This window comes from Herpailurus yagouaroundi, unplaced genomic scaffold, assembly GCF_014898765.1.
Source record: "Herpailurus yagouaroundi ecotype Mexico unplaced genomic scaffold, PumYag 254, whole genome shotgun sequence".
Lineage (NCBI taxonomy): Eukaryota > Metazoa > Chordata > Mammalia > Carnivora > Felidae > Herpailurus > Herpailurus yagouaroundi.
In genome coordinates, this window is record NW_024412471.1 from 2510241 (window position 1) to 2524440 (window position 14200).

The 14200-nt window shown below is 37.1% G+C and overlaps 1 protein-coding gene across 3 annotated transcripts in view; it reads right to left on the bottom strand.

Annotated features, from left to right (window-relative positions):
- Positions 1-14200, bottom strand: part of VPS45 (vacuolar protein sorting 45 homolog) — a 67122-nt gene that overhangs the window by 42788 nt on the left and 10134 nt on the right. For all 3 annotated transcript variants that reach the window (XM_040461226.1, XM_040461228.1, XM_040461227.1), the window contains exons 8-13: positions 12560-12694; positions 11871-11984; positions 11307-11474; positions 1914-2072; positions 1603-1710; positions 663-784 (exon numbers count right to left, since the gene is read on the bottom strand). In XM_040461226.1, the coding sequence (XP_040317160.1) occupies positions 663-784; positions 1603-1710; positions 1914-2072; positions 11307-11474; positions 11871-11984; positions 12560-12694 (806 nt within the window). The remainder of the gene's footprint in view (positions 1-662; positions 785-1602; positions 1711-1913; positions 2073-11306; positions 11475-11870; positions 11985-12559; positions 12695-14200) is intronic.

Consider the following 14200-nt stretch of genomic DNA (forward strand, 5'->3'; position numbering starts at 1 on the left):
TCAGGCTCTTTATAACATGAAGTTCCAATAGAAAAAATATACAAGAATATAATTTCTAACAACGTAGACTTTGTGTATATTTCAAATTTCAGGTTGGTCTAAGTAAGTTGTTCTGGAGTTTTGTTTTTATTAAAACTAACAAACCACTGGATTAAAACTGGTTCCTTCAGTTAATACCCCCAAAGCAAGCCATCCTTTTCTTCTATGTAACAAATGGCCTTTGCTAATTAGATCTGTTTGTATGCTGGCCACATGTGGCAAAGTCCAGTCCTCCCCCAAAATAGTAACAACCTGCTCTGGATGGCAATCAAGTCGCAAATCTATTTTTGGCTTTAATGTTTGAAAGTCCAAATGTGAAATGCCATGGAACTGAACCTTAAATGGCATAAGTGAAGTCATCTGATATGAAAGGACAGAATACAAGTATTTGGGGTACTCGAAAACACCTGTTTCTTTGTTCCGAAAGAAATAATGTTTCAGGCCTAGCAAGTGAATTTATAGCTAACTTGGACACACATAAAACCAAAATGAATCTCAGAACTGAAACAACAAGGGAGGAGGAGTGGCACAATATAATCTTAATTGTAGTCTCTTACATCACTCTACATTTCCTATTTTCTTAGTGTTTATGGTCTTTATTTTGAATATCTTGGTTGTCTTACCTGTCTCTGAGTGTGTTGGGGCCTAGATAAGGGTACAGGTTTTCCTTAAGCTTTCCTTTGATGAGATGGTCCAGGGTCTCATGTAGGAAAGGTTGATGTTGAGTATACACATTTTCTACTCCCTAAGACAGGGAAAGATGGTTCTTATATCATTTTTGGGAAATGTGTAATATAAGAGTTAATAATACTCATCAGAAAAGGACATGCATTCAATAGGTTTTTCATGGGATAGATTCAAATAGGAATTTTAGAAGAATGCTATGGTTAAATCATTAAAAAATTTCTTTTCATCAATCAGAAATGTTCCAATCTCATAAAAATACTGTAATTTAAACCTAGCTATTAAAGAAGAATTTAAAAAATGGAATGGCTTAAATCCTTTATCATCTCTTCAGTGAATCTCATCCTTTTGTGAAAATGTTATATGACAGGTAGAGCAAATAAAAGGAAAACACGTTTTCCTTTCTAGAAACACTCAGGAAAACGGAAACATTTCAGGAAACCTAAGAAAGGCTTGCAGATTAAAACTAATTTGTTCCCATCTTAAGAAAATGGTTTAGTATTCTTAAAAGATCTACAATTGTTTCCTTTATCTTTAACTTCGTTCAAAGAAAAGATACCAAACAAACCTTGAATTATAAACAAATGGAGTAAAATGGCCATGACTAACAGAACTGTCTGTCTTTTTACTCTTGGGTATTTCCTAGAAATATTTCGTTATTCCCTATTTGGCTGTTTGGTCCAATGCTGATGCTGCTCCAATATAGAAAGTATTTGAAGAAAAGGCTTTCAGGAGGATGTCTGCTTTAATTTCATTAAATTGACACAGTACTAAGTCAGCAACAATCCTGAAGTTGCTTTGAAGATTGTATTTATTTGCTCTCAGCTGTAGGGGCTTCAACGGTTTCTCCTTTAGGAAAGCCCAGAGGACATGCCATACCTTCAATCCTTTGAGGAACTGTTTGGTAATAGCCACAGCGTCTTTGGGGCTGAAGAGGTCACTTCCTCTGACCCGTTTACCGCCATATTCAACTATTGCAGACACAAGCTATAAGGAGAAAAAAGAGAAACTATCTCTTACTGCTTGGGGATGAGGAGACCCATTTCATAAGAAAATACCTTTATTAAGGAAATGAGGACATGAGAGGACAGAATTATACATTTTTGTTAAGTAAAACAGTGTAATTCTCCTCTGTCAGAGCTAAGAATGTTACTACCTATTTGGTGGGATTAACATACAGATTTGGTTACCTTTCGATACTTCTCAGAAACACCTTTATTCCTGAGGTCCATCATTAGTCCTGGCAGGCTGTTGCTGCTGTGTCGCTCATAATGTAGAGCATAAAGCATCACTAGGCGGGCAGCGTCAAACTCTGTCACTTTGGGGTTCTGCAGGAGCCTCTTTACATTCTGAAAAAAGAGAGAGCTGACATTTATCTCCCCTTCACTTAATGCAGGTGTAATATCTTAGATCTAATAACTATTGAATGGCAGTGATGCATCTGAGTTTATGACTAAGATTACCACTATGGCAATGTACAGGTCTAGGTTCAGCCATTGTTTCAACTACAGAAAATTAAATGCCTTTGCCTAAGATATGAAGCAAATAAGAAAAAAATTCCCACTGTAATTGCTTTAGGACAATAGTGAATTGAACAATGGATGGTTCTTCCTTTCTTTCCTTTGATGAGTTGATCTGTGGTCTCAGGTAGGAAGGGTTGCAGTTTCCTTGCTGAAACAAGGAACACACATTACTTGTACCATTTCAGTCAATACAGCTCACAAAGGAACTGACCCGGTGACTTGAACAAGTATGGCCTAGTGTTAGTGATTGACCAGTGACATGGAGATGAGTAGGGGGACTGGGCTTAATCTCCAAGAAGCATCAGATGAACACTATGTCTCAACATGGCTTTCAGATATACAAGTATGTAGAGCACGGGATCTTTAAACGGAACACTTAGGATTTTAAGAGTGCAGGTACTGACAGCAAAGGGAGCTCAACAAAGTCATTTAGATTTTGCTGATGCTCACATTAAGGGACTTCCCTATAGTATCTATTTATATTTATTATGCAGCAGAATAAATTAATCCAGGCCGATAAATGCTTTGTGATCTCCCTCTAAGCATAAGGCACTATGCCAGGCACTGGAGGGGATACAGAGATGAGCTAGACCCAGTTTCTGTCCTCAGTGAGTTCAGACAAGGAGGTGGAGGGGAATGAAACACTTATAGCCTATTCTGCTACGGAGCATTTTCTTGAAAGCACCTTAACTCTATGAGATCATTAAAATATGGGAATAGTGTCAGTTTAACACAGAAGGCATATTGCTTTATGGGTAGTTTTTTGAGTGTTTTAATATTAAGAAAGGAATAGGGACAAGTTTCCTCTTTAAAGACACTATGTTAAGAAAAGGATGTAAATCCTACACAAGTGTTTTCTGCAAGAAGTAGCTGGTTTGTAGCTTTAAGACTGCTGTACATTCCACTGTATTAAGCTATCTGGGGAAAGGGCAAGCGCAAATGAAAAGGATGCAAAGATATTTCTCTGAGTTAAAAAGCAAACAAAACAACAGCCCCAAACTGACAGATATCCTCATATTATATTTTTAATTTTGGTTCAACTAGTTTGTATGAGAAACAAAAGTTTTTGTAACCTTACATCGTGAAGACTAAATCATGAACCCCAGTAATAAGGAAAGCTACAAAGGATGGGCTGAGTGTATTTATAGGTGCAAATGCCTGTGGAGATTTAATCGTGCTAATATTTTTATTAGGATTGTTATTGTTTTTATTAGGGCTTTGATTACAAAGTTATATAGATTTTTTTAGTTATGCAGATTTTAAGTGACCTGCTTATAACCCTATTTTCCCAGAACACTTGGTTATTTTTATTTTTTTAAGTTTATTTTTGAGAGAGAGAGAGAGAGAGAGAGAGAGAAAGTGTGAGTAGGGGAGGGACAGAGTGAGAGGAGAGAGGGAATCCGAAGCAGGTTCTGTGCTGGCAGTGCATAGCCTGATGTGGGGCTTGATCCCATGAACTGTGAGATCATGATTTGAACCAAAATCAAGTGTTGGACACTTAACTGACTGAGCTGCTCAGGTGCCCCAACTGGTTTATTTTTAGTACATGATTTTGCACAGTGGGAGGTTTTTCTGTTATAATACAGAAACAGATATAAAAAGCAAAACAAGAAACAGAAACTGAGAATCAGCGCAATGGGGGGGAAGGGGACACAAAGTGACGAAAAGTACATCTGCTTGCTGAAAAATCAAGAAAGACTTCATGAAGGAGGTGACATTTGCCAAAGGCCTTAAACAATCAGTAAGTGTTGGAATTAGTCTGAGAGACTAAAAGAGGAGATGCTCTTAATGGGAATAAGGAAATCAGAGAAAGAAATGGGTTGGGTTGAAAATCTGGCAAAAGCTTTGATGGGCACTGGGTTCTGAGGACATAGCAACATCCAAATGGAACTTTACAACTTATGAGATGCTTTCACATACCTTATCTTTTTAATACTTCACAACAACCAGGTCTAATGTTTAAGAACTCTTCTGTTCACACCAAAGAGGGACTGTGATGACACGGGGGATCTCCCAGGTGTCTCCCAAGTAGAATGTTCTCTGGGGAGGATCCCTATTGTTGCTTTTCTGTGTGAAGATTTCACTAGCATCATCTTCAAGGGATCAAAAGGGAAGAAATTTCTCTTCTGTAGACTTAAACCCTGCAGCCATAAGAATTTCCTTGTTTTTTTTTTCTTTTGTGGTACCCTTTCCAGAGCTGTCACAGAATACAGACTACTTAGAATATCTGTTCAAATTTGCCACTAGTTTCTACCATACTACGAAGACATTTCAGAGTACAAATTACCATCAAGTAAGAATAGTCAATTTCATATATATCTCAATCAACTTAGCATAAGCTTAAAACATCCATCTGCGATCTCTGTTGTCACTTTTCTCATAGGCCAATGTTTCACTCTGTGCCCTTGCAGTCACTGTCTTTTTACCTTAAATCTTCTTAATTTATATACCCTTCAGCAAATCTGAGACACTCAAGTAACTATAAAACCACAGAACTGGTATGGGACAGAGACTGCAGCAATCAGCCTGTACCCTTCCCACTTGCTCCCTTTCTAATTACTTTCACTTGCATCCTGACTCTTGGCTCTTTCCCATTAAAGAATCCACTTCTCTTCCCTGAGATCTGGTGCTGGTATTTAGAGTTCCTGGCTTGACTCTTAGTTCTCCCTTGAGGACATGGGCCAGAATCTGATGCAGGATGACTTGAGTAGACTACTTTGTTTACTTTTGAGCCCTTAGGATGCAACCCATGACTCAGGTCAGTGTTCCAGCTAGACTTATCTATTTCCTCATGAGAAGAAACCTGTAGGTACAAGCTCTTTCCTCTCTTTCAGCTGTGTAAGTCCTTGAAGAAGCAGGGCCTTTTTGTCTGCCTGGATCCCAGGTTACCCTTTGACTTAATTTTGAACTATTTCACTCATGGCTACTTGACTCATCAACTTGACTGACAGTGGCATACACTATACTGAGATTCCAGGGTACTAACCAGAGAAGAGGAGAAAACATTCTGAGAGACTTCTAATTACATAGAAGGTTATCTGCTACATGGTGGTATTTATATGCTGGAAATACGAGTGAATTACATAATGAACTTCTGGTTTCTCTTTTCTTATTAAATTTTCCATAAGTCTTGAGACTTTCAAGAGAGAAAAGTATACATCACATAATAACAATGGCTGAGTAACGAGAGAAACAGAAAACTATTGTCCCCTTAAGAAGACAGGATTCAAACATAAAATTCACTGAATTCTAACATTCATACAGGTTTAATGAAGGAATAGGAAAAGAAAAGCAAAAGCACTATCTCTGAAGGTCAAGTTTCAAAAAGTAGCTAATGTTCACTCAAAAAAAAATCAATTAAAAAACAATTCTTCTTTTCTGATATTTAAAGATCCTTCCCATTGTTTGGGGCTACTTTTCCATTTTCTTCCACCAAAACTAGGATGACATAACACAACGAGAAAAGTTTTTATAATGACATAGCTACATGTTAAACCACTGTACAAATCACAGATGAAGTCAACAACTAAAAATAGTCCTTAATTTCTGCTTCAATTTAACCGAAAGAGTAAGAACTCTACCTTGTTATCTCTTTTTTCATCTTAAATCTACTCAATTTCTATACTTTTCAGCAAATCTGAGATACTCAAGTAACTATAAAACTACAAAACTGTAGTAAAATTGTCAATGAATACCATTATAAGCCAGCAGATTAGAATGGCAAGATGAAATTGGCAGAAGCCTTCAACATGCTGATATGATAAAAAAAAAAAAAAAGAGTCTAATCTGTTTGAGAGAACAGTGTTGTGGGACTATAAAGAACTTATTCAGGAAAAACGATAGAAAGTAGGCAGGACCCAATTCCAGTGATTGGTAATACATCTGAGTCAGTATTCTTTTTTTTAATATCTAGTCAATATAAAAATTAGCTTTTGCTGTTCCACACTGTTTCTGAAACACTAGTTAAATGTTGGTTTATACAGAAAAAGATAATTTTTATTCTTAATTGGTGAAAGTAAAATTGTCACCTCAAGGTGTCCCAAACAATTTTCTTATGATTTTAATGAGAAGCAGAAAAACCCTTCTGCAATCAGGGAGAGATCTGAGGTGATGAGTAGACTAGAAAACATGTCCTGGATACCACAAAGAAAATAGAATGTGTCATCAGATAATAATACTGATAATCATGACAGTTACCACTTACTAAATGTTGTAAGTACCAGGTACAATATTAAGTGCTTTATATGTACTAGCTCACTGAACCCTCAGAAAAATCTTTAAAGTAAGCACTGTGATTTTTTCCTCAGTTTACAGACAAAAAGACTAAGCCTTAGAGTGGTTATCATTTTCAAACCCAAGCCATCAAAGTCCTAAGCTCTTAGCCACTACTCTATACTGCTTCAAACAGAACTGTCCTCTTCATATTTCTAACAAGCATTTATTGAGTCTTTATACCAGTAATAGGATGATTTGAGATCTCTTACCCAAGGTCAGGAAAGAAGGATATAAAATAGTTCCTCCTTCTTTTTTTTTTTTTTTTTAATTTTTTAACGTTTATTTATTATGGAGAGATAGACACAGAGCACAAGCAGGGGAGGGGTAGAGAGAGGGGGAGACATAGAATTCGAAGTAGGTACCAGGCTCTGAGCTGTCAGCACAGAGCCCGACGTGGGTCTTGATCTCACAAACTGCAAGATCATGACCCAAGCCAAAGTTGGTCGCCCAACCAATTAAGCCATCCAGGTGCCCTGACTAGTTCCTCCTTCTAAATGAAAGCTATGATATGAGACATGGAGTTGGAGGACTGCTTACTTTCTGAAGATGTTTCTCTTCATGGCATGAAAATAAATCTTCCTCACTAATCAAATGAGTCTTTACTGAGGCTATGGATATGTTTCAATGATGTACATTACAGTTTGGTTCCAGTGAAAATTCTTCTAAATCAAATTTTTGTTAGCCTGTAGGATGACTGGTTAGAAGTGGAAGCAATTTATAGATTAATTTTTAGCAATATATGAATTTTTTTCCTTCACTATGATATAGTTACTATTCAATAAAGCAAACCCCATTCTACTCAAAAACCTCAATTCATTGCTTCATGATGTATTATTGTCCAAGGTCAAGCCAAGGAATGCTATAACCCATCTAGGGGTCAGGCCCCTGGCATCTACTCATTACCAAACAAAAGCTCCCTTCATAGACTATTTAAATCATGTTGCCAAAGAAATCTTTTATGGTGGAGGAGTCCAAATCAATTGCTCACTGTAAAACCCTAACAACATGGGCAGGAAAACCTTCAAAGGATAACTTTTTAAGATATAAAGTGGACCACAAATGGAATTCATATTTTAAAGTATCTATTTTTATCTCTTAAAGTGAACAAGAAATAAGATTTCAGGCAAGGAATTCTAGTAACCTTGTCCAACTGCTTTCCATATGGTAGAGAGATACAAATAAAGATACTAAAACTGGCTAGTGATTAAGTTTGGTTCTATTGTTTCAAAGAGAAAAATAAAATGATAAAGAAACAGAAGGAAATTTATTTATTAAATTTTTTTTTTAATTTGAGAGAGAGCATGCATGAGTGGGGAGAGGGGCAGAGGGGAAAGGGGGGAGAGAGAAAGAAAGAGAGAGAGAGAGAGAGAGAGAGAGAGAGAATGAATGTTAAGCAGGCTCCATGCTCGGCATGGAATCCAACACTGGGCTCAATCCCATGACCCTAGCTGAAGTCAAGATCATGAAGTCAAGATCATGACCTGAGCTGAAGTCAAGAGTTGGACACTCAACCAATTGAGCTACTCAGGTGCCCCAAGAAACAGAAGGAAATTTAAATTTAATTACAGGACAAAATTTTGTTTTTATTTAATGAGAGAAGAAAATTCATTTTATTGAGAAAAATAAGAAGTTTTCATAGGAATACTTCTATTAGACCCACAAAACAACTGTGAAGTATTATTAGTAGTATTGCTTAAAGTAAAGAAGTTGGTCAAGTTAAATAGATTGTGATACATCTTTATGAAGGAATACTGTTTAGTGATTAAAAAGAGAATGAGGGGAGCCTGGGTGGCTCAGTCGGTTGGGTGGCCGACTTTGGCTCAGGTCACGATCTAGCGGTCCATGGGTTTGAGCCCCGCATCGGGCTCTGTGCTGACAGCTCAGAGCCTGGAACCTGTTTCGGATTCTGTGTCTCCCTCTCTCTGACCCTCCCCCGTTCATGCTCTGTCTCTCTCTGTCTCAAAAATAAATAAACGTTAAAAAAAATTTTTTTTTAATAAATAAATAAAAAGAGAATGAGTCTCCGAGATACGTGGTTAAGTGAAAAAGTAAAATGCAAAACTATGTGTACAGTATGATATCATTTGAATTTAACAAAGAGAGAGATACACTCACTCATGCAGACTTGCATCCACAGAACAACTGTAAGGGTGTATGTGAGGCTGGTAACTGACTCAGTTTTTACTACACTCCTTTTGGTGAACCAAGTACTTATATTATCTATTTAAGAATTAGAATTTAATACAATTTAAAAAATAATAAAGCCAGCCTAAAAGTTCTTTGAAAGGATTTAAGCGATAAAATTCAAAGTGATGACAGAAGTACTTTTCATAAATATAAAGCAAATAGCATCATTATGATTTTCAAAATGATGGTGTTTTTAGAGGAAATCTTAATAAACACTAAAAAGTAACAACTATAAATCCCAGTAAAGACTTTGCTATAACTAAAGCAACCACAGGTGGATGGATTTCTTTGTTCTGGTTGTACCATATGTTTAAAACATGCTTAGAGAAGAAGAAACAACATTTACAAAGCACCTATCATATGTGAAGGATTTTGCATATTTCACTGAATCCTGGTACAAATCTAAAAGTTTCAAATCTTTATCCCTGAGGCTTGGGAAAAATAAGTAATTTCCTCAAAAAAAACCTCTGGTATGTAGAGACAGAATAAAAGCCAGGATGGTCTGGCTCCAAAGCCTGTGTTGTTTCCATTATACCACACTGGCTTTATTTTATAAAGTTGAATTGCAGCCGGGAAAGAGAGAGACTAAGTTATAGAATACAGGGCACTATAAATAAGGAAATGTACTTCTTATGGGGAGTGCCTTAGAAATGGCCATCTCCCTAAGGACTCTCATTCCCAAGTGACTTATTGCCAGTGATACCACATTGTCATTTCTCAGGAGCCTTGGAATTATTGGATTAGTTCTGTCTTGTTATCCTTATATCCGATCTGTCGCTAAATTGTTGTTTTGTCCCTTTGAATTGTCTCTCAGATTTGCCCTTACTGTACATTTTTAGTACTATCACTATGAGTCTACCAGCCTAACTTGTTTTTTTTTTTTTTTTTTTACCTCCAAAGCATCCTTACTAGATTAAATTTCCTAAAATACTGCTTTCATCATATCGACTTTCTACAAATGACCCCACAATGGATGTCTTTGCTTATCTCAGCAAGTGCAAATTCCTCTTACAGGCTTCTTCATAAACTGGTTCCTGTGTACCAATCCAATTTTATCTCCTATTTCTCTTCCACACCCACTCTCACACTGCTTATTACTTTTTTGCATACTTCTGCATCTTTGCTTTTCTGTTAACCCTGAATGAAACCCTCCTCCAGATTCTGTTCATTCTTGATGGTCCATCTTAATATCATCTTCTCTAAGGAACTGTTCTCAATAACCTCAATCTTATTATAGTCAGCATCACAATTTTGACTTAATTAAATATTACCTTAAAACACTAAGCGTTTCTTGTGTTTTAGTTTTGTCCCTTCAACAATGCTGCAAATTTCTTAAGGCCAGGGTCTGATTATGTCCCTTTTTTTCTAAAATCCTCTGGTAACTCTCAACATTTTAAGATTAAAGCCCCATCTTCTTTCAGTGGCCATAATCGGGCCCCAGTCTTTCTGGCTTATCTAAGACCACTCCTCATCTTGTACCTTGCACTAGCTACATTGAATTATTCTCTGTTCCCTTAACCCACCCCCCCTCGCCCCCCGCCATCTCCATGCCTGCATTATCTCTGCTAAGAATTTCCCCTCTTGTCTCTGGTTGGTACACTTCTACTCTGTTTGGTGCACTCCTACTTATTTGTCCAGACCCAATCTAATGTCATCTTCTTTAAGAAGCCTCATCCTTAGGGAAAACAGTTGTTCTTCCTCTGTATTTCCATATCCTTTTGTAACTACCTCTAGTATAACAGCACTTATCATATGGTAATTCCTGGTTTAAATTTCCTTCTCCCCTACTATCATGTGAGCTCTTTGAGGAAAAGTATGGTATCTTTTTCCTCTTCGTACCTCTGGATCCTTATAGCACTATGTACACGCAGCAGGCATTCACATGTTTATGGACTGAAGAGCAAGTGTTCAATAATAAAAAACTTAGATAATACATTTTGATATATATTGCATCTTTAAATCTTCCTTACAACATTGTGAGATAAATATCATTTACAGATGAGGAAACTGGCTCAGAAAATAAGCCAACAGCTCCAGGTCACAAAGCCAGTAAGTGGCAAATGGCCAAAATCCAGATCTTCTGATTTTGGTCTAGAATTCTTTCTAGTAGCCTAGGATGCCCTCCTAAATACTCATTAACTGCCTGAACCCTCTGCTACTGCACATTATTCTTCTCCTGTGGCTCTTGTATCTAAAATCAAATTAATCTGTGTTTTTTTTTTTAATTTTTTAATTTTTTTTTTTCCAACGTTTATTTATTTTTGCGACAGAGAGAGACAGAGCATGAACGGGGGAGGGGCAGAGAGAGAGGGAGACACAGAATCGGAAACAGGCTCCAGGCTCTGAGCCATCAGCCCAGAGCCTGACGCGGGGCTCGAACTCCCGGACCGAGAGATCGTGACCTGGCTGAAGTCGGACGCTTAACCGACTGTGCCACCCAGGCGCCCCTAATTAATCTGTGTTCTTGTCTCAACTCCTTGTTAGACAATAAATTCCACGTTAGTGAAGAAGGATTACTTTTGCCTTTGTATCTCTTGTTCTGCCTGGCACAGTGCCTTACACACAGTAGGTGCTCATCAAATTGGACTGAATAGATACCTGGAGAGCACTAGAATGGTCATTCTGACAGGCCAGTTCTTGCTCAACTTCTGAAACCTCCAGCAGATTCCGCTCACTGACCAACCGAGACAGCTCTCCAACCACTGTCACATGCTTTGATACCGTCCCAGACATCTTCTTAAACTGTGGGTAATTCTCAACAAAGGCCTGCCATGGGAAAGACATCAATTGGGGGTTCTGTTATTTGACTGAGGATAGACATGTATGAAGAAGGGAAAAAATAAGCAGGAATTGTTCTGCCCAGACTAAGGCATCTACCAATCACATGGTATTTTGTTTATGCTTAAGAAGATAAGAACTGGTATATGTCAATACACTGACTCTTTAAATAGTCCAAATGTGACTGAAGAATGGAAAAAAGTACATGGCTTGTTATGAAGTTTTCACTATACTGTTTCCTAAAGAGAAATAGTACAGAAAATTATTTCAAACCAAACAAATGAATGTAGGCAGAAATCAGACTGAGAATATTCTAGAAATATTGCTTACATGAATAGTTCCAAAGTCTTGCATGTTAGTCATCCATGAACATGTTCAATTTACCTTCATGTCTGCTATTGATTCTAGTTTTTGCTGTTCTTTTGGTTTCTTCTTCTGAAAGTCTTCCATGAGATTCTTTATATTGCTACCAATCTCAGCAAAGTTCAGGTACATATTCTGTGAAAAAGGAAGTTGGAAACAGTTCCAGCAATGAGTCTGACTTCCAGATCATTTAAAAGAAGTGAGAAATGGAAACCAATTTGACAATAAATTTCATATATTGAAAAAATAAATAAATAAATAAATAAAATAAAAGAAGTGAGAAAGAATCCCAAAGACAGAATTGAAAGGCAAGAAAATTCCATTATAATGACCAAATCTGGACACTGGCCAGGACACGGGTGATGAATGCCATTACTATTCTCACAAAGGGCTACAGAAGGGAAGGAAGTAAATAAATCGGGTTCTAATTCTGAGAGTATAAAACTAAATATGTGATTTCTATGGGAAAAAAACTGTTAAAGGGTCAGAATCCAAATCTTCTGCCTTCTCTTGAGATGCAGTTTATCTACAGGATGCCTCAACAACCTTCCCCATGAAATCCCATACCTGTTTTCATTCGAACAAGTCAACACCAGCCTTCTTACATAAAAATAATGAAAAACAACGAAAAAAAATTTTAACCTACATTAGTCAACACCGGCCTTCTTACAGAAAAATAATGAAAAACAATGAAAAAAATTTTAACCTACATTAGCATAGAATTCATCGTTTTCAGCAGATAGGACCACCTCTCTTAAGTCTTTACTGATCCCCGGCACTCTGGAAAGATCAATCCGATTGTTGTTTATGCCCAGTAGTTCATGGACCATGGCCTGATATGTCCACTAAATGAAGAAGTAGGACAGAAAAATTGGTAACTGGTAAAACATGGAAATAGCAAATGTTCAGGAAAACAAATAAAAACTGGTAACATTCTTAGCAACTAGTCTTCTTTACACAGAGGCTCTTTATTTAGTTCAAGTTTTATTAATACTTTGTGTTATACTAAGCATTAAGACTTACTGTAGTTGGTTAAACTAAAAGTCAAAATACTTTTAGAGTTTACACTTTTGGAAGAGGGGCAGAGAGATTAATATTCCTGATAGAAAGAAAACAAATTAGATCTATCATTAGCTCTACTTTTTGCCCGTGAATTAAGAGTATATTTTTGGCTTCACAGATAGGGCTATATTGGTACTGCAGTTACAAGCTGTACCATTTCCTGTACGCTTCTGTGGTTTTCTGCAGCATGAGAAGTGTGTTCTTGCAGATCTGAGTGGTGCTATATTTATCCTGGGAACACTAATATTATCAGAAAAAAACCTTGTAAGTTGATCAAAACACACATATTCAGAAGCTTGCCTCTGTATCCATTTTATTTCCTATTTTTCCTTAACATGAATTGTGAAGAAGGATTGGTTTCCATTCTTACAAAATGTGAACTTATTTGGCAAAAATGGAAAGGAGAAACTCCAAATTTTGCCTTCTCACCATTTATGGAGAATGGGTTACTTTTAGTCCTAGGTCCTTTAGACAAAACTAAGTATTTTCCAGCCAATTACTCTCTAACTCTAGAATCTAAATGCTAGAAAGATTTATACATTTCATCTTAAGCAATATAGATTTATTAAGAAAGAACTTAAGAGGTTATAAAAAAAGGTGCTTAATTTCCGAAAATATTTGCCAAATGAATCCTTAAAAAAGCAAGTTTCATTGGGGTATGTAAATTCAGTACAACAAAATGTTTATGCTTCCATAGGCAGCATCCTGTGCATGCGTCTACCATTAGCACTTACTCTATAATTAAAATTATCAGTTGGAGCACCTGGGTGGCTCAGTCGGTTAAGTGTCCTGAGCTGTAGGTTAAAGTTGGGCCTATATTGTCAAGGCTCTTAGACGCCAAGTTCAGGAGTCTGTATTTAAGCCAGTAGGCAAATGGGAAGCAATGAAGATTTTTGAGTCAAGAGTAAAAAGATCAGAACTGTGCTTTAGGAAAATAATTTAAGGGACGCCTGGGTGGTTCAGTTGGTTAAGCATCCAATTCTTGATTTCGGCTCAGGTCATGATCTTACTGTTTTGTTGGTTCAAGCCCTGCATTGGACTCCGTGCTGGCAGTGGAGCCTGCTTGGGATTCTCTCCCTTCCTCTGCCCCTTCCCCACTTGTGCTCGCTAGCACACGTGCTCTCTCTCTCTACATATAAATAAATAAATAAATAAATAAATAAATAAATAAAGTAATTTAACAACACTGTGGAATATATTAGAGTGGGAAGAAATTAAAAGTGGAGAATCAAGCCCCTTCTGTTTCAGCAATCTTGGAGCCTGTGAAGGCCTGCTGGGAACAGGATTCC